Source organism: Astatotilapia calliptera, chromosome 7, assembly GCF_900246225.1.
Source record: "Astatotilapia calliptera chromosome 7, fAstCal1.2, whole genome shotgun sequence".
In the NCBI taxonomy this organism is placed as follows: domain Eukaryota; kingdom Metazoa; phylum Chordata; class Actinopteri; order Cichliformes; family Cichlidae; genus Astatotilapia; species Astatotilapia calliptera.
Genome location: NC_039308.1, coordinates 3238996 through 3258666, shown reverse-complemented (window position 1 = coordinate 3258666; position 19671 = coordinate 3238996). Strand labels below are relative to the sequence as shown.

The 19671-nt window shown below is 41.4% G+C and overlaps 1 protein-coding gene across 3 annotated transcripts in view; it reads right to left on the bottom strand.

Moving 5' to 3' along the window:
• Positions 1 to 19671, bottom strand: part of lsp1a (lymphocyte specific protein 1 a) — a 46942-nt gene that overhangs the window by 20369 nt on the left and 6902 nt on the right. The window contains exons 1-4 of one of the 3 annotated variants that reach the window (XM_026172522.1): positions 18769 to 18844; positions 18461 to 18567; positions 5290 to 5436; positions 47 to 434 (exon numbers count right to left, since the gene is read on the bottom strand). In XM_026172522.1, the coding sequence (XP_026028307.1) occupies positions 47 to 434; positions 5290 to 5436; positions 18461 to 18519 (594 nt within the window). In that variant the 5' untranslated portion in view covers positions 18520 to 18567; positions 18769 to 18844. Of the gene's footprint in view, positions 1 to 46; positions 435 to 5289; positions 5437 to 18460; positions 18845 to 19671 lie in introns of those variants that run through there. The other 2 variants (XM_026172523.1, XM_026172521.1) reach the window with 2 other exon arrangements.

Here is a 19671-nt window from a genome sequence, read left to right as displayed (position 1 = left end):
ATGACACTTCCACAGAAAACTCAGTTTTCCAGTACGGAAGTCCTACCTCTGGATGTGGCCTTTGACTCTCCTCGCTCCTCCTCGAGATCAGTTCATCCTTCTTTCTTAGTTCCTCCTCCCTCTCTTTCTCCCTCCTTGCTCTCTCAGCTCGAATCATTTCTTCTTCATGCTCCTTCCTCCTCTCCATCTCCACCCTGTCTCTGTCTTCCTGCTCCTGCCTCTGGAGTTGGAGAGAAGTGATGGAGGCCTTCGTGCTCTTTATGGGCACAGCTTTTTTTATCGTGTCTTCCTCTTCGTACTCGTCTTCATATCCTCCCTGGCTGAGCTCCTGCAGGCGCTGCTGCCTTCGCCTCTCTCTGCGTTGGGTCCAGTCACTGAAGCCTTCGTCCTCCTCCAGAGAATGAGAACTATTTGGCTTCAGGCTGCTGCCATACCTATGGAGAGAAGAGATGGAAAAAGAGTCAAGACAGGCAAGATCATGAGATCCCAAACGTGTTTAGCAAAATTCCAACCCTCGGACATATCCCATTTGCATCCTCAGGCAGTACTCAGGCTTTCAGTGTGATGTGTATTATAATAAAATACAACACAGCGTGAGACAAATTGAGCAATGCTTTGCTTAAACCGTGTTGTTATTATGGATAAAGTGCCCATTAAGTCAGTTAAATCTACCAGATTTGCTACTCTGTGGTCTCTGTTAAAGTCTCTGTTTTTCCATTACTCAGCAGCTAAGTCAACAAACTAGCTGATTAGTTCCCAGCCGGGAACTTGGCTGAAGTTCCTCAGGTTGCTCGATTCCACAATTTATGTCAAACCTCAAAACAGGGAATACAAATTTGATACTTCAATAGCTCAACCCCTGCTTTGTACACCTCTCTATTAAAATTGAAAGAAAATAACGACACAACAAGAATATCTTTAAATTAAATCTGGAGACAACTCCCCTTAAAAAAGAAGAAGAAAAATCAGGTGAAGGATGTCGCCATGGTGGGGAAAATAGTCCCTGTAGATTTCTAGTCTGGAAATAAATCACGTGCAGCCACGTTTCAGCCAAAATGTGACGCAGTCCACTCAAGACAATGCATGCAATTTCACCTCCATCTTAAATGGATACAAAAGTAAACCCTGGAAGAAGCCATGACTTCACCCAGTTTGAACAGTGAATGCATGGTGGAAAACGTCTGCTTTCACGTTCCAATACGTTCATTTTGAAAAACAACAGGTGTACAAATGCAGCATTAATCTTGAAAGTCCTGTTCCTGACGTAAGGAGCAGAGCTCAGTTTCAGTCAATCAAAAGGCATTAAGTGATTTTAGCAACAAGGTCTGTAGTGCTTTGTTGAACACAAGTTTCGACTTGCTACAGGATGGCATTAGTCTGGGAATCCTCTTGACTGGGAAAAAACCCACTGCACCGAATGCATGGAAATCATCCTAGCCCAAAAAATTGCAGGATACAAAGATAACAGTCACTCGTCAGAGGTAATCCATCACATTAAGTGTCCTTCAGTAAAATATTTTGGGAAGCAGTTGGCAGACCACCATATCATGAGAGGACAGATCACCACAAGCAAAAAAGACAACATTTCCTACAAGACCTAAAAATATAATAAGCTGAATGGCCGTAGAGCCACAAACAAATTGCATGCAGATGCCAACTTGACCCTGTTCAATCGCAAACTGATAGCAGGCCGATTTTGCCTTTTTGCCATTTTCTGTCGCTATGCAGACAGAAGCTGATTACGAGTGGTCACAGACGTGGTCACAGTTTTTTAGGCAACCACTTCAAAAACAACGTGCAAGTTCACTGCAAGTTGTTGCAATAACGTCAGCCGTGCAGCCGTCTTCAATCACTGTTTTCCCTGGTATGACATTAACATTAACCTTAGACCAAAGAACACTAGCTTACTGCAAACACATTGACACATGCGTTATTTTTTAGCTCGTTTTTAATTAAAAGGACAGGTTACTGCAATACCATCCTACAATATAATTCAGACCGAATTATATTGTAGGATGCGTCATTGAAAAAAATTCCTGAATAATGCACGAATCCTTATCTTCTCAGGGACACCAACGTAAACAGGACATTTGAACACATTATGAAACACGGGGTTGAGATCATCTCATTCCATAAAAGTCAGATTTTAAAACACAAGTGTGTGCACTTTAATGCTGAAGCTATTCCACATTTCCAGTCTAGAATATTTGTCACATCTGCAGCTGCTCACACAAAGGTGCGAGGTCCTCGCTGCCTGCTTCCCTCTGCACACATCGAACAGCCACAGGAGGAAATCAGCATGTAACATGCTATATACGATCTCATATTCTACTATGAAATATTTGAACTTCAATTTAGGCGTTAATTATTATGGAGCGCCAGTTATGTTTTGTCTAAATGGACTTAGCCCTGAACACTTATTCAACAGTCAGAAGATCTCCCACTCGATCCTGCTGATTAAACTAATAAGTGTGCTTCGTGTCTTTGGGAGCTGGCAGAGAGGAATTCACTCAGCATTCCCCAGATGATTAAGACATTCTGGTCCGTGGGGCCCCAACTGTAGAGTGGGAGCCTCCGCCTGAGCTCTCAGAAACTAATCTGTCCAAACAAACAGCAAAGTTTCTACTTCAGAATAAAGACGTCCAACATGAAGTCATCGAGTCCTGATAGGCAGCACTCGGTCACGCTCGATGACCTCTCCTGATTTACTGCATTTTATGAAAAATGGTACCGTTCCCTCTGAATGAAGGTAAGTGCAGTTAACGGCTACTCGAGGCCGGCTCTAAAAGCGAGTCGTCACTCCTCCCGCCTAATCAGTTTTGGACAGCAATGAATTTGTAAGTGCTCAGAATATTTCTTCTCATCGATGTTAACAGAGTGGACAAAATATTATTAGATGATCGACAGAGCTGATGTTTAACTAATAAATATGAATTAAATTGTATTTAATGAATAACAGATTGTATATAAAAGATTGGACCTCCTCAGTGTGACCAAAGCAATTGATTGATGCCATTTATAGCCAAAACCCCCCATAGCTAATGGCTCTGGCCATTAGCTATTAGCTATGTGGCTACACCCCTACTTATCCAAAAGAATCAGAAAAGAAAGCAATTCCTCATACTGATATTAAGGAGGGAAATCATGTGCAGAGCAGGCAGTAAACAGGGCTAATCCTTCTGTAACTTTGGACACTTTAACATGGGAGTCTATGGGGACTGACTTACTCTTGGAGTCTAAAGTGGACGTTAGAGGAACTGCAGCTTCCACAGTGGCTTCATTTTTCTGCCCTGAAGGTTGGTGCCTTGTATCAGTGCACTAAAACATATAGCTAATGTACATCAGTCTGAAAATGTATCTGCAGACTTAGAATTTTCACATCTTTTTGAATAAAAGAATATATTTGAGTTGTTTCTGATCATTTTTCTTCAGTGGAAACCAATGGGCTTGATGCTTAGAGCCACAGAGAGAGGCTAGTGGAATCAGAAATGGAGTCACTGTAGATCCAGTAAATGATAAAAGGCAGCATTTGCTTCAACCAACATTCACAAGCTCAAAATCTGTCAGCGCTTCTGAGCTCACTGATCTCGGGGTGAAACCAGCATTACGTCACCTGCATCTCACAGAACACCTTTCAATTACAAACCACAGCAGTGGAGCTACCTCATACTGACTCACCGCAGCCTGAATCCAGCTGAGCCTGTGACGTGATGAAGGAAAAGGTGTTGAAGATGCAAGCTATAATTAAGAGCCTGAAATTAAAAGTCAGCTGAGAGACCACGAGCTCCGACATGGAGGCTTGGTAGTAAACATTCTTTGGCGGTTGTGTAATGAGAAGGCAGCTGCGTGTTGGTCTTCATGTCAATACGACAGGATGGAAGAGGTTGTTTGTGGCATTTCCCAGTGGAAACATTTGTTTTATGTAACCAGACGTCTGTGAACCCCTGTAAAGCAGCCAGGCAGGCCGGGGGGAGCGTAACCGCTGCAGAAACAGGCTGAACTTTGAGGTTCGTGACTGGGAAACGTGATGACAAAATCTTTTAACTGCATCATCAGGAAATTAAAGAAAAACAAAACATGCAGACACAGTTAGCAGCTTGTTCAGGAAGTCATTGGACATGAGATGAGTGAATGAATAATGTTTGCACTTAGTAGCTTCCTGGGTTCTCATGACTGCATGGAGAAGGAATTCCACCATATTTAGATTCCTCCTACTTCCATGATTTAGAGTGAGAACATAGCCAGATTAAGCAAATTCAGGCCTTGAAATGGAATTGGATATCTAGATATCCACTGAAATCTACGGACTCTCAAGCTTCAGACCTTTTTTTTTATTATTTGTTAAAATTAAATCCTGATACCAGGGTTCATCTACGAGTGACTATGGCTAGAACGCCAGTGGTTCCATAACTTTGAATAAAACCTAACAGAGCTTAGTGCAGGGCAGGTCGGAGATGTAATTATACCGTTTCTTGAGCAGGTCTTGAATAATTGTTGAAGCCCAGCACTATATGGGGAGAAGATCACTAACTCATCTGCATAATATTCAGTCAGTCATGTTGTTGAAAGGTTAAAAGCTCAGTTTGCAGCTCCGTGATGAAGACCCATGTGTGTCCTTCACATAACACAGTGAGAAAGTGCTTTAAACCTCCATTTTCTCTGAGGGCCAGCAGGAGGTGACTGCTGAGTGGCAAAACAAACCGCACAAAAGTTCTATGGGGAACAATGTCCCCTTAGCTTATTAAGCCTTTCCTGTGCAGTCTTAAATCATGAATTTTAAGTCTTACCAACGACAACATGATGTAAATTTTGAACTTTACGTCACCCACTAGAGTCAAAAAGGAAAAAATAAAGCAGGGTGTGATTTCGTGCGGGCCTTTGCAAGTATTGAAAGAGTGTGTCTCAGTATCACAGTCAAATCTATCTCATTGCGTCATTGCATCTGGTTTCAGTGATGACAACATTCAGCTCGAAGCTTCAGAACGAGACTTCACTAAATAGAAAAAAAAAGGGGGGGTGAACACAGACACTACGTCCCTTATATATGAGCCAGAGCTGCTTATAAGCAAGAAGTCACGTGTTGCAAACTGTTTAAAGAAAGAAAAAATTCTTTCTTTAAACAAATAAATATTCCAAAACAGCAACTAAAACCCACCAGCATGTTCCAGATGTCCTACTCGGAAAAAGGCTGCTTTTCGTACAAACACCATAACCAGAGATCACATTCTTTATATTTTAAAAGGAAGCGTTTGGGATGTAAAGGGCCTCTGCAATATTTTCTGTACTCACGTGTTCTCCTCTGGCGGCATCTCGCCGTCCAGTGATGACTCTCCGGGTGCTGAGCCGCTGTTACTCCGGCGTAAAGACTCTCGAGCTCTCCGACGACGCTCCCTCTCCACCTCCTCGGCATCCTCGATGCTCCTCTGGGCCGTCAGCCTGGAAAGAAAGGAGCACTCCATTTCACTAAGAGTGCAGGCAGGTTTGAACACGTTCCATTGCCAACCATGTCATGATCTTTGGGACTTTTGTAATATTTCCTATTATGTTATTCATCCCTAAACAGCACAGTTTGGTGCACATGAGCGGGGAGCAAAGACCGAAACAAAAAAAAACGAGTCTACCTTTTTTCCCTAACATACAGTCTGAAATGTTTACACCAGTTTTGTACTTCAGTAATCAAAAATACTGCCTGTATTTTTCAGTCTTATTAATGTGTCAGATCAAAAGACGTGAATTTTTCCTGCAGTAACTGAAGTAATTACTGCAGTAACTTTGAGACTTTTTGGGGGAATAATTAGTACTTTTCCATGTGGTATTGCTCCACATGGCGTACTTCTTTCAACAGAGGAGGTTGGGAAATGTCACAATCTTCATCATGTATCACACATGACCCAGATTCCTGACTCGCGGTCGTCTCTTGAGCCTCCTGGGTTTCTGAACAGTGAGTCTCTGAGGCCAGAAGAACATCTGCCGGGCCTCGGATGAGAAACACCGCCGTCTGTTTGCGCGTCAGATAAACACAATCGTGCTACGCTTCATGTCAACATGAGATCACAGTATTTATTACAAACACAGTTGATCTTTATTTATCAGAAGACAGCGAGCCAAACGCGAGCACTCTTTGCAACAACGCTTTGATTTACACCAATGTCGGGGGATTTAAAGACAGCACCTCCCCTCACACGGAAACGGCAACATAAGAAAAAAAAAGTGCAACGTTTTCTTTGTTTATTTGATGGCCAACAATGAAAAAAAAAAAAAACACTAGATATGTTGGTTTCAATTAAAAGAAGCAATTTGCAAATCAGCTTTCAGAGAAAAATGAGCTCACTGGTTATACAGGATAACGAATAACAAAATGAAGCAAAGTAAACAAATTAAAACCTAAAGAAAAGTTAATGTAAAGTGAGTGACATGAATCAATGATTTGAAAAAAAACAAAAGGGACCAAGTGATAAACCATAGAGGTTGAAACACGAGCAGAACGGTGGTCACCTGTGACTTCTGCCCTCGCTACCTCTCCAGGCTCCTACCTGTAGTGTCTGATTAACCATCGTTTAACTATCTGCCTGATTAGTCATTGTTTTTGGCAACAAGTATGGCCATTTCCTCAGTGGCACTTATATTATATTCCATTGTTTTGACATCAGATTTGATAGAACTGTAGATTTTTCTAATTTAGACTGAAGGGCCTAAATAAAGTGTCTTTTTACTCTTGTCCAAGTTTCTAGATAAATAGCTGAAAGCATTTTTTAATTTTTTTGAATTATAAAGTATATTGCTGAGAGTCTTGTGTTTATCCAGCTTCTTTCCCAGAAGAGGCATGTGGAGGACTAACAGTTGCGCGAGCTCAGGTGTCGAGTTACTAAGCTCACATTTGGCTTCTGTGTCACTAATAGATTGCTAACGGCTCCAAGGCTCCATCTGCTCCTCCGCCCTCATCTTTTCTTCAAAACAATGGATTGATGCAGGAGAACCGGCTGCATGATCTCTGATATTTACAGATAAGACTTATTTTAGGCACAGTTTGGTCTAAGCTGCGTTGTCAACTCCTTTGACTCGTCCTTCTTCCTGAGATCTCAGAGATTTAGTCTATATCAACAAAGTGAAGCTGCTCTTTGTTTTCAGCTCCAGTTTACTGGGAATAAACGTCTGTTCAGAATGAAGATCAGCTTTGGGTTCGGTGTTTTCTTTATGTTAATATCCTGCTCCTGCCAACTGAGAAGCTTCAACACTTCAGATTTCCTCTACTCTGGCTTTACTAAAGTCTTTGCAACTGAAATGTGCAAAGTTAGTCATTTAATTTCTGTAGGTATTGAAGTAGGAGGATGTTGGTGCAAGCCTCGGGACTTAAATTAAATGCGGAACAGCTCATTGGGATGGGTGCAAACTGCAAAGAAACAACAAAATCTGCAGATCTCCTCACCCTCAACGAGGTCACTTGAATAATGTGTTTCCCACTCTCTAAAAAGCATGGTTGGAAACTGGCTGGTTGACCTTTTCACAGATCATTTCCTCAAGGGTGGGTGGACACCAAAAGCATTTAGTACAAGCACTTCAGATGAATGATCGTGTCTCTGACGTGGCATGTGGTCACACTGATGGCTCAGCTCATAGCTTTGAAGTGTTTTATACTCCACATTGATGTATATTAGTATACATCTTTGTATATTAATACGTCTGTCATCCTGACATCGAATAAACTGTCCTGACACAATGACCACTGCTACCTGCACATTGAAAGCAAACACTGCTTCCCCTCACTTTCTCCATTTCAACACACAGACTATTAGTTTCTGGGCCACCTCAGCAAAACACCCTGCTGACCCACATCCATCTATGCTCGGGCCTCTCCACCCCTTTCCATTCTTTCATTTCCTTTTGCTGCTCCCTGCCTACAGGAAGGATGAAAAACTGACTGAGGGAGGAAGACATATCAGAGCTGATAAGAGCAGAGTTCATCAGCACGCTGGTTCAGGAGATATGATTCAGCACACACATCTTAGGTACTTTTCAAAGATTCTATGTTTCCTGTGCAATAAAGGGCCAAGTATCACAGATTGGATAGTGGCCTTAAAAAGAGGAGGAGCTAAAACAGCTAATTTTAGATAGAGGACAAACTGACTGGCTGGACCAAGGCCCAGTACAATATGGGCAAGGATTATTTTGAACTGTGAATCATACAAAATGACTTTAGAATTTATTTATTTTTTTAAAGTGGCTGTAGTCATTATCATGGGAGGAAAGGAGGTTGGGGTGGATGGGTCATGAAAATAATCAAGACGGCAGAACTTAATAATATGACTTTCCAACTCCAACAGGTGGAATGTTTCTGAGTAAAACTATCAGTACAGTACCTGCGTGTAATATCTTGTGGCAAGTATAAACCAAAATGACCTACAAATGCCAAAGAACTATTCAATAATCCTATGTGAGCCCTAAAGTGGAGCACAGTTGGCACATAAAACCTGGCTCTGCTTGATTTGCTGCTGTCAGCAGTTTGGGTGTTGAAAACTGCCGAGCTTTGACCCAGCAGACTGTTTGAGTGAAACTCACCACGCTGTCCTCTCATTACGTTTCCTTTCTGCAGTCAGCACTGTGGGATTCTGTCATGCCTGGCAGCTGCTTAGACTGATTCGGGCTAAATGATTAATCTCCATCAGAGTGTTTCTAAAATACCGGGATTACAGTTAGCTTTACTTCCTCCTTCTCATGATTTGTGTCATCAAAATCAAATCATTTGCAATGTTTAATCATTGCTGCAGAACAGAGATGTCTGCGCTGGTCCTAAACCTGGCTCACAGCTTGGAGTTGCTCTGTACTCTGTCAGGGTAGTTTTGCTTCTCCAGACAATTAAAACAAGCACAGCGCACTTGTTCTACCTCAGCAGGAATCAAACAGGTTTTTCTCCAGTCTTGTGTTGCTCTTCTGTAAACTGACACCACAGGCATGACCGAGCACGCCGCTTCCCTGAACCGGTCCTCAGATAACGGCCGACAGAGCGCCCTCCAGCCCTTGAGGTCAGTGTGATTGACAGATTACACAAATAAACAAGAGGGAACATATGAAAGCAGGTTCAAGTGAGGAAAGTGGTTACAGTAAACAGAGCAGCAGATGTGCTTCATGAAGGTTTTTATTAAAACATTTATTTCTTCGCTCTTGTGGTGTGTGGCGTGCAATGATATTGGCATTTCCACTTTTTCCTTCCATAATAAATATCTGTGCATCCATTCTTCAGTTTTCTTAACCGCTTATCCAATCTAGGGTAGCGGGGAGGCTGGAGTTGTCCCAGCTTTCACCTTATGTGGTCAATCGATATTTTTGGAAGAAAAATGAAAAAGGAAAAGCAACGATGGCAAATCAGCCATCAGAAAAAAGGTCACAAGGTCAGCCAGAGGCAAGACCAAGCAGGCAGCTGTTGGCTACAGCTGCAAGAAATCTAAATGCATTAGTTACAGCCAGATTTATTTTTTGTATTTCTGCTGTAAAGTTTGGCATTTTAACAGGTAGTCTTTGAAAACGGACTCACTTTTGGAGAAAACCTCAAGTGGCCATTAGAGGAACTGCAGCTGTGTACACTTCACTTTCATTTGGATGAAATTAATCCAATGCAACTCTAACGGGAAGAAACTTAAAATCGTCGCATCCCAAAATGCTGTACTGCTTCTTTAAGAATAAACTGCTTTCTTGTGTTTTGGAGACACAGCCGGTTGCTAGCGGATCTAATAAGAGAAAAAGAAACCCTAAGCTTTGTAATCACCAGCATTTGTAGCAACCAGCAGAAAGAACCAGAAACACGACACACAAAGCCACAAACCAGATAAAAGCTTTGCCACCTGCCAACAGAGTCACTAAACTGCACACTGCCATGCTCTCCCTGTCTGCACTTGTCCAGGCTTTAACTTTATTGTCCAACCATGTTTCACCGGAACAAGAACAAAGGAGGGATTCATCTCAGGAGAAGTGAGGTTAATGTATTAAATCCTCCGCTGCTCTTTCGCAAGCACACACTTTGTCATCGCAGGGCTGACTGGCTTCAGTGGCATAATAACATGGTTTGCTCTCAGGCTGAAAGAGTGCCAGGCCTCGTGGGACAGGCACGGATGATGGGAAGACGTTTGCAAGATGAGGTCATGGCAGTGTTGAAACAAGTCAGGACAGCGGATCAATTACAACAGAAAAGATTTCCATTTTCCTATTTGAAAAAAAAAGTTATGGGAGTCACCAGACGAGCAGCGAAGAAGCAGCCGAGCATCACAGAACCACAGGGTCAAAGTTCACAGAATTTATGAAGAAATATCCCCCATCTGTCCAAACACGAGTTATTTATATTTGAGGCCCCAGATATTTAAATACAGTGGAAGCCCGACTTACGAATGCCCCATTTAACGAAAAATTCAAGTTACGAAGGTACTTAACGGCAATATTTCTGCCCGTGTTACGGCAAAATGCCCGTGTAAAGAAATCTGCTGGCTCTGATTGGCTGAGCCGACAATGCCCACAATGCCTTCCGAATCATGTGACAACCCCCTTGGCTTTCGTACTTGCGCTTCGCTGTTCCCCTTGAATGACGTATTGTTGTTGCAGTTAGCAATTAGCCGATAGCCTATCGTTCACTCAAAAGGCGCGACGGGTGCTTCGACTTACGAAAGACCCTCGGGAACGAATTAATTTCGTAAGTCGGGGTTCCACTGTATTATGATTTAACCCCTGAAATTATTGCCAAGTCTGCATTTATAGCTCAACCTCATACCTGTTCTTAAAAATGTTTCGGTACATTTATAAAAAAATAAAAAAAAAAACTGAGTGTTGTCCGAAATAATGATTGCATGTCACACAGAAAACCTCTCAGCACAGATTCTGCAGCTTAACCTGACCTTCAAATATTTGTTTCATCAGGGAAGTCCTAACGAGGTTAGCAAACTCCAGGACATCAGCATTACATACTCTGTGCATGCATACAGACAAGATGACACTAATAGACACACATGTCACACAAAAATTATGACATGCATGAAATTGTATCAATCAAGCAAATCGTTATTTCAAACATAAGTATCAAATATATTAGAAAAGTGGTGATAAAAGAGTTTAGAATTTATCTTTACAATAAATACATATCAGTGTTGTTTTCCCTTTGTTTCTATGCAAGAGACAGGGCACTAATGCTACAGTGTCACAGTCACTTAGTCAATGTGCTCGTGTCAGAACAAATTCTTTGGTAGGGCAATCAACGGTTTCATAGGAAAGAAAACAGATGATTTTACAGATGATCTATTCATTCAGAGGTCTGAGAAATGGACTACTAGTGAAAAACAAGCCCAAGTTTGCGCAAACCAAACATAACAGTGACATCTGGCTTAACTAATGTTTGCATCTACGTGACGTTTCCTCTAAGTAGACTCCAAATTCACTGACATCATGTTAAACATTTCTGTTTTATTAAAACGGATTGCTTAAAATTAATATTTTCAACACATTTAACATCAACACTGGAACACTCTGTTTATGCTACGGATTGTACCTGTAATGTGATTACTGCAGGAATTGCTTTGTGTTGATTTTTAACTTTGCTTTGTGCCTTCAAAGAAAGATATTCTGTATACTCATTAGGGAAAGTTGTGAGTGGAACCGTACCCACAGGTGTTTATTGTTAACTGGTAATTAGGTGACATTTCAGGTCATTTTAAAGAGAAACAAGAAAATAAGGTAACAAAGTACTTTCTTTGGTGTACTGCATTACTTTAAGTACTGATTAATGCGTAACACTTTTTGATTAACGACCCCAACACTGAAACTGATAGTGGTCCCAGCACAGAGCCTTGGGGCACAACAGTAATCCAGTTTCAGCTGCACCCATCAACTTTCACACAGTGAGTTCCTGCTTGATGGACAATTTGAAACAATATTGTGACTTTAACGAAACAAGTGTTTAATTAAAGCCTCAACAATATTACAGCCGGCCATCTGCCTTGTTGGAGTGCAAGAACTCCAACAATAATTTATTTTTTATTTTCTCCAAACAATAAAATTGATGTGATGATCCAAACTTTTTCCTGCAGTGGCATCAGCAGGTGAGAACTCCAACATATTGGCAAATGTCTTAATAAGTCTTCAGCGACTAGGAACTGAATTATATACATTAAAGGGCTCTCAGAGATGAACAACAGTTACCAGTATACATTCAACTTTGGATAAACTGGTGATCTCTGGTGATCCTCTTATTTTTTCCATCCAGCAACATCATTAAATTCTTAATTTTACCATTAAATCGGTGCTTAAATCAGGACCTAAATCCCGCAAACCATAAGCCACAGCTGCACTAAATTTATAGCATGCAAACACAGTAATCATTGCCCCTGTTCAACATCAGAATGTTACCTTGATGTTTTGCTTAGATCACTGCTATAGTAACTACAGGGGCAATAGCATGCCAGTAGACTCTGTAGTGTGTTATTTGTATTAATTCCCTTCCAAAACCTTGCATCATTACCTGGTACCCATAAAACGGGTTGTACTGAATTTATTTCTAGAACTGTGTCCAGGGAAAGAGAGGAAACCAAGGAAATAAACTTTATGCTTCTTTGTGCATTTAAATGGAGGATTGCAGCATCTGAAGCACATGTGCCTCTTGTTCCTCACCATGACAACGGCTCAAACATTTTTGACAAGGAAAATGTGCCTAAATATTTCTGTTCCAGCCTGGGGCTCTTGAATCAATAAACCTATGACACTCACTGTCCCTGGAGGAGAATATTAAACAGGCTAGAGCTGCCAGATCTCTTTCGAACTAGAAACAGAGCCGCCATGTCCTGATTCAAGTGATTCAAATGTCCTCAGCTCTATTCTGGTATCTTTTCATTCAGAAAAGGTTCAGTCAAAGACACCTGGACCTGCAGGTGTTTCTTTAGTTCAAAACAAATGATTATTTTAAATTTGAAGAAATCTACAGACAGACCGGCAGCTTCAAAAGCACTTCTGAATAACTGAGATTCTGCACAGTGTTTTGTAAGGTAAGTGCTTTCTCTCTTCTTTGTTTCAGGCATTTTAATTAGTTTCTTAGTTAGTGATGACAGAATAAATGCCAACTGAAAATAAAGCAAAGAGATAAGAGAAGATATATTTCTGCATTGCAGTAAAAAAGTGGAACAAATCATCCCGCAGTCAGACACAAATAGTCTCGATTAGAACTCCAGCAACATCGCCAGAGACAGTAATCACCATGTTATGGCTGGATCTCTGGGTGTCCAACCCCCCCATGCAGAGCACAAACAGACCACTTATCCCCGAAGTCTGGGAATCCTGCAGGTTTGCTTGCACACAGGCTTTAAAGGAGAGGGCGAGTGAGAAAGCTCCTGCCAGTAAAATGTAACCCAAAAAAGTAACTTCAAGCAAAAGTTTGTCATTCTATAAATGTTCTATAAACTATTCTATAAATGTGGATCAATGGAAAATTAAAAGAACACAGGGACGCAGCAAAAGTGGAAAACAGAATCTTGTGCGATCGCTCCATGAGAATCCAAACAAATCCGGAACCCAGCAAGACCATCTATCCCCAAACAAACAAACACAAACTGTGTATCTGATTGCATCCAAACCTTTATTTTACATTAAAGAGGCAGAAAACAAAAAAGCAACAGGCGGAGAGGTGAGTGGCCTGAGAACAGAGAAGCTGGGAAAGCTTTTTCCATGTGAAAATGTCAGGGTGGACTTTTAACAAAGTTCAAATTACTTGAGTGATTCATGTCTCAAAATTACAAGATTTATCCTGAGAAATTAAAAGGTTATTCTCTGTGTCTACCTTAAATGGAACTTTTCTAACATTTTCCATGGAATTTAACACATGAGATGTTTTTACTGCATACATGTGTGACCGTGAACTTATTTTACTGCTAACAGTAAAATAAAAATGAAGCCCATGGCTCCACGTGTAAAAGTTCACCATCCACTGGCATGTAGCACCAAATCACAACAACAGTTACTTCAAGGTGCTTTATACTGTAAGGTTAAGACCCTACAATAATATAAATAATACACATCATCCGGGGAAGAAGGATTTCTTATCTAGTGTTGAATGCTTTGTTATGTTTTAATGTTGAGTGTATTTTAGTGTTGCATGTTCTTATTGTATTTATTGGATCTTCTCCTGGAGAGACTCCGCCCCCTGCTTTCCCTAATTACCCTCGCGGGGTAAGTCCCGTTGTAAAAATGCATAAAGACACCCCTGGTACATTAGGATGGCTGACTGTTGCTGCTTCACTGTGTTTAGCGGAAGCGGAGCTTGCGAACTGCGGAATCGACCTTTATTGTGCTTAGTTTTCTTTGAATTATTCTTTCCCCTGATCAGGATACATTTTTTATGCTGTAAACAAAATATATATTTTATTATTTTAACCAGATCTTACCAGATCTTTTTATTTTTTTATTTTTTTGCACATGTCGAGGAGCGTGTCAGGCTACATTTCACTGTGTGTTATACTTGTATAACTATGCATGTGACAAATAAAGAACCTTGAACCTTGAACCTTGAACATGTCTTTCTGTTCCCTTCTAACTTACACCCTTGACACACATACTCTGATAACTCAACTTTTAGACCAACAGAAAATTGCTCAGTATGTAAACTTCAAGTCTGTAATAATCTAAAAACAGTACTTTCCACCTTTTTTACTTTTCCAACTAAATTTAGATGTAAAAGGAAGTTTTGGGGTGTTTTAAGGCTGTGACTGGATTAACACAGACAACTCTCTGCTACTTTCAGGTATAGTTCTCGTCAAAAGACCGCATTGATATATTGAACGTCCAAGGGAACTAAAACCTAGGTGATGCTACAAATGGCTCCTAACAAATTTAAATTTACAATAATGGGTGCAGTTTATAAGCTGAAAAAACAGATGTTGCCCTCACATGAGGGCAGATAGCAGGAACGTTTTTGGTTCCTGGGTTTTTAGGCTATCATTCGATGTTTACTGAAGTGAGAGCGATGAAAACCTGTCATCTGTTCTCAGAGATACGACCCCTGGAAACAGGAAGCCCCGCTGTGTTTACTTTCCCTCCATCCCTTTAATGAGGACAACCAGCAGAGGGAGGGAGAGTTCAGGGCCCCCATCACTCAGCAACTTACGCCACTCCAACTCCCTCCAAACATTCTTCGCTCTATCTCCCTGCACCATAAACACTCAGGAAACCCACCCAAGTGTGGGGGATTCGAAGGTCAGAGGTCGCAGCACTCAGGCTGTTTTGAGGCAGGTATGCCTCCTGGGTGACATCACTGCTGCGGGCTGAGCCAGGCCCCACCAAGCTGGCAGGAGGAGGGCAGTGTTTGTCTCCCACGCAGAGCTGATTAAAAACAGATCAACTGCCTGCCTCGACCCGATCCAATGATTTGAGCTCACACTGATGACATATTCTGTGTTTGTGTCCCTGTTGAGATCTATCGTGAAATAATATTTGTATCTAGTAAACAGTGTCAGCTTGTCAGATACACCAATCCTGCTCAGGTGGAGGAGAAAAGCTAAAATATTTCAGAGGTTTGCTCGCGTGGCATCGACAATGTTTTCCCCTCACGCCAATCGGTTGTTCCTTTAAGCTATGTTACGTGCTTATTACACAGGTATTTTTAAGATTAAACCTTTTCTTTGAGTTCTTCTGATCACACACATCTAGTGTTAGTGCCACTGAAAAGGGACATTATGGAGAAGTCTCTGCAGAGCTTGCATTTCTGATTGGTCTGGGTGATGTCACTGCCTGTAGTCCTGGCATGCTTTTGATTGAGTTTCAGTTTTGTTTCTATGCATACAAAGACTTTTTTTTTGTTTGTTTTAAACTTAAACGTTTTAAGCTTATCTTTATATAACAAACATGGAAAACACTATAAAGACTATTCATTGTTATGAGATAGCTCATGCCCAAGTAATCCTGAGTTGGACAGAAGGTTAAGAAAATGGATGGAGGGAGGTCTGGTTGCTTCATTCTTGGCAATGTAACATCAGTTTCCAAATTGTGCATGCCAGATTTTTGAATAAACTGTCCCAGAAGTTTCATGTTTTTAGATTCTTCTGTTTAAGAGAATTTTAAGAGGGCACAAAAGTAAAATGTTTGCATAAACAAGCGCTCCACCCCTGTGCTGACTGAAGGTGCACACACAGACTGTACAAAAGATGTTGCTATCAGATTTTAAAAGGGAAGAACTTTGATTTATCTTTAATGATCAGAGGGGGCGACTCTTCTGGTTGTACTGTCGTCAATAAATACTTCCAATTTAAGTTATTTGATAATAAATTTGTTATGAAATTTATGATCAGTCAAAAATATATTATCACGAGTAAGCTCACTGGCCAATGACCAGCCAATCAGTGTGGAATGCGTTCATTTTCTCAGTCGCACACTTTGCTCATCACGTCCATCCCATTTTTAATGTGACCATGATGCTCAAGTTAAAAATGACTCTTTTATATACAGTCTGTGAGTGTTACCTATCTACAAAACAAAAGATTGATTCAGATTGTTGCCAACGAATGTTAAGTTGATCTAAGCTAATCAGTTAATGTTTTCCATGAATAAATTGACTCACTTTAAGTCACTCGAATGTTAATAAATTCCTAAAACATATGTGGGAATCTCTGAAATGATTATAGATCAAATAACAGGAGAACACATTTGTATCTGGAAGAAGACACTGGTGTAAAAACTCAAGAAATGTCTAAACAGTCTGGATGAAACTGACCTGTTTGATAACAAAAGACACAAAAATGCCAAGTGAATCACTGCACCTTCAATTTTGAGCTGTGCAGTCTTTCTGGTATTACGTCATTGCTTCCGTCAGCTCCCCAGACTGAGGACATCTGCTAAGTGGACTGAATCAGAGTGACACACTGCCTCCTCCAGCTGTTATCTGTGCATAAACAAAGCCTGAATACCGTTCTCACTGTGACTCAGAGGTTTACTCTGAGCCCCCTGATTACGACACCTCTAGAGTCGCCGAGGCACCACGAACGCTCGTAAGTGAATACTCAGCAATGTCAGGACAGTCTATGACAAATACATGCATCAGTTCTCTGTGGAGAAACTTTGAGTCAATGGAAAGTCTCCAAATAGAGAGATGAGTTCAGACATTTGTCAAGCATATGATGCATTTCCTTACACGACTTCAACAAACACAACTGGGACTTTTACAACACAGAAACACCTACTCAAACTCCAGCGTTCACAGATGGAGCTCAAACACTAGAGACCTGAGGACAGTCATCAATACATGCAAGGATTGTAAACCCAATCCAGATCACAGTGGACCCAAACAGATGCAAAATGCATAATCTCCACTGGGAATTCATTAGTTGAGCAATACTGTTATCCCAGAGTGACACATTCTCAAAGTTAAGAGTCACACATGCTTACAGGTTACGCTGAAATGACCAAGATTAAAACAAATCCACCTAAATGTGAATATAAAACATGGCATGAAAGAGCTGGATCTCAAATTTGCTTGAGAGGATACCTCTATGGACTGAGCTAACACTCGTTAATATGGGTCATGACTGACTTTATCCTGAGTCGCTGCAGAGACCGTTTTGGATGATGTAAAGTTTTGTCTTTACTTTGGTTTCCCTCGCAGCTTCCGTGGTGCACCAACTGCTCTGAAGGATGTTACCTCCTATTTAATTCAAACCGTCTGTTTTAAAACTCATCTGTACAGATGTGGCAAAACTGAAAGCCAAGTCAGCCAATAATTTATGTCTATGAGGGATAAAAAAAGATAAAACATCCTCCCTCTACCGCGTGAGTACCTCAGCATGTGAGCGTGCGTTATCATCTCTGTTAAAAACCACAGTCGCACTGGAACCTCACACAGGATGAAAAACAAAATCTTTCCCAATAGACAGGACGTGCTGCCACCCGTACGAGCCCAGAAAACAAAAGACTGACTCAGGTGACCTTTCAACTCTGACACTGGTCACTGACACCACTTCCCTTCTTGGTGAAACAGAGAAGCCCTGGGCGTGGGGCTCGCCTCAAACCTCCACACTTTACAGTCTTACATTTCCTTTTAAGTGTGTTTTTAATAGAAAATAATAGAGTACAAAGTAGATTTTAATATGATTCCTTTGTTCTTTTTTAGGTACACTGAAAGGAGGTAAGGCGATTCAAAATCCCTAAATCCCCCCAAAACCCTGCATGACCCAAAACACTCCCAGTAATCCCACTGTTCCCATTATGTTTACAGTACAAACACACACACTCTTTATCTTGATGTGCTGATATGAAACCCTTCAGTCATGCTCCAGAGCTTTACGGGAAAACCTCACATGTCCTGTTTATTGACTGAAGCAGAAAAAGAATGAAGAACTGAGTGAGTGAAATGTGAGTGTGTTTGTGTGGTGTTTAAATATTAACCCGATTCTTTCTCTGCGAAACAAACAGGAACCAGCAACACGAACGGAAAAACGGATCGACCACATACCTCATCAGGTTTTGTAAACCCTGTTTGCTGGAGTTTCTCCTCACCAGAGCGTTGGACATGCTTTCGCTTCTTTGCTTCTTCTGCTGCTTGGAAATCTTCTTTTCTCCCTGTGGTAGAAATAAAACAGACCACACCGGCCGCTGAGATTAGCTTTCTCCTCTTGTTCCAAATCGACAGTGAAGGCAGCTGTCTGTCCTGCAGCCGTATCAAAGCCCAGAGCTCAGAATGAGTGAGAGAGAGAGCGTGTGTGATACACTGTTAAAGACTCTTCACACACACACACACTGTCTTATTGTTGTAAATCTCACCACAGTGCTCTCCCCTGCAGTGCTGGTTGGGAATGTCAGCAAGGCTCAGAGGGACTCCCTCCTCTATCTCTCTCTCTCTTTCTCAGAGGCTGGGTTTTTAGTCATTACACTCCCCCCCCCCCCTCCCACACACACACACACCTCACCCCCCTCCCTCTGTCCTACATGTGGTTTTCATTGAAGAGCTCAGAGCAGCAGGGCCCAACATCTCTCTCTTTCGTCTCTTTCTTCGCTGCCTTTCCCTGTTATTCTGGGTCATGTGGTCTCCCCCGAGGGGGTATGAAAGATGATACCCTCAACACCCCACCATCAGCCCCCCCAAAATATTCACTACTGAAACATCCTCAACTCCTCCCCAACATTTCAATCCCCCTCCAAATGCCCTAACAGCACTTTATCACAGAAGAAAACATGGAATATAATAAAAAGTGTACACAAAAGTACTGATATTGGAGACAAATACAGCTTCTATGGATGCAAGGAGTTTTGTTTGGTTTACATACTATACTTGAATGTTCTAGTGACTTTTGTCCACCAGCACTAAAGCAGGAAACTATTCTGCAGAAAGGTGATAAGGCTGGATGACGTGCCCAAAAGGTGATATTCTCTGGTATTACAAAAAGGTAACTTGCAGTGTTGCAATTTCATGAGCTGCCACTTGAGGCCAACTCCAAAAAAAAGAGTCAATTTCAATAAACTCGAGTTTTAAAATGTCCAACTTCACTGGAGAAATAAACTTCTTTACAATGTAGGGAAAAAAGAAAAAGTGTTTTGGCTTCAGACGATTCATCTTGGAACTGATGTGGATTCCCGCCCTGGAGTGGATCTGTTCTTCACAGTCACAGAACCTGTGGAGGGGTCATGGTAAAGTCTGCTGAGGAATGGGGAACATCCACCTTTTAA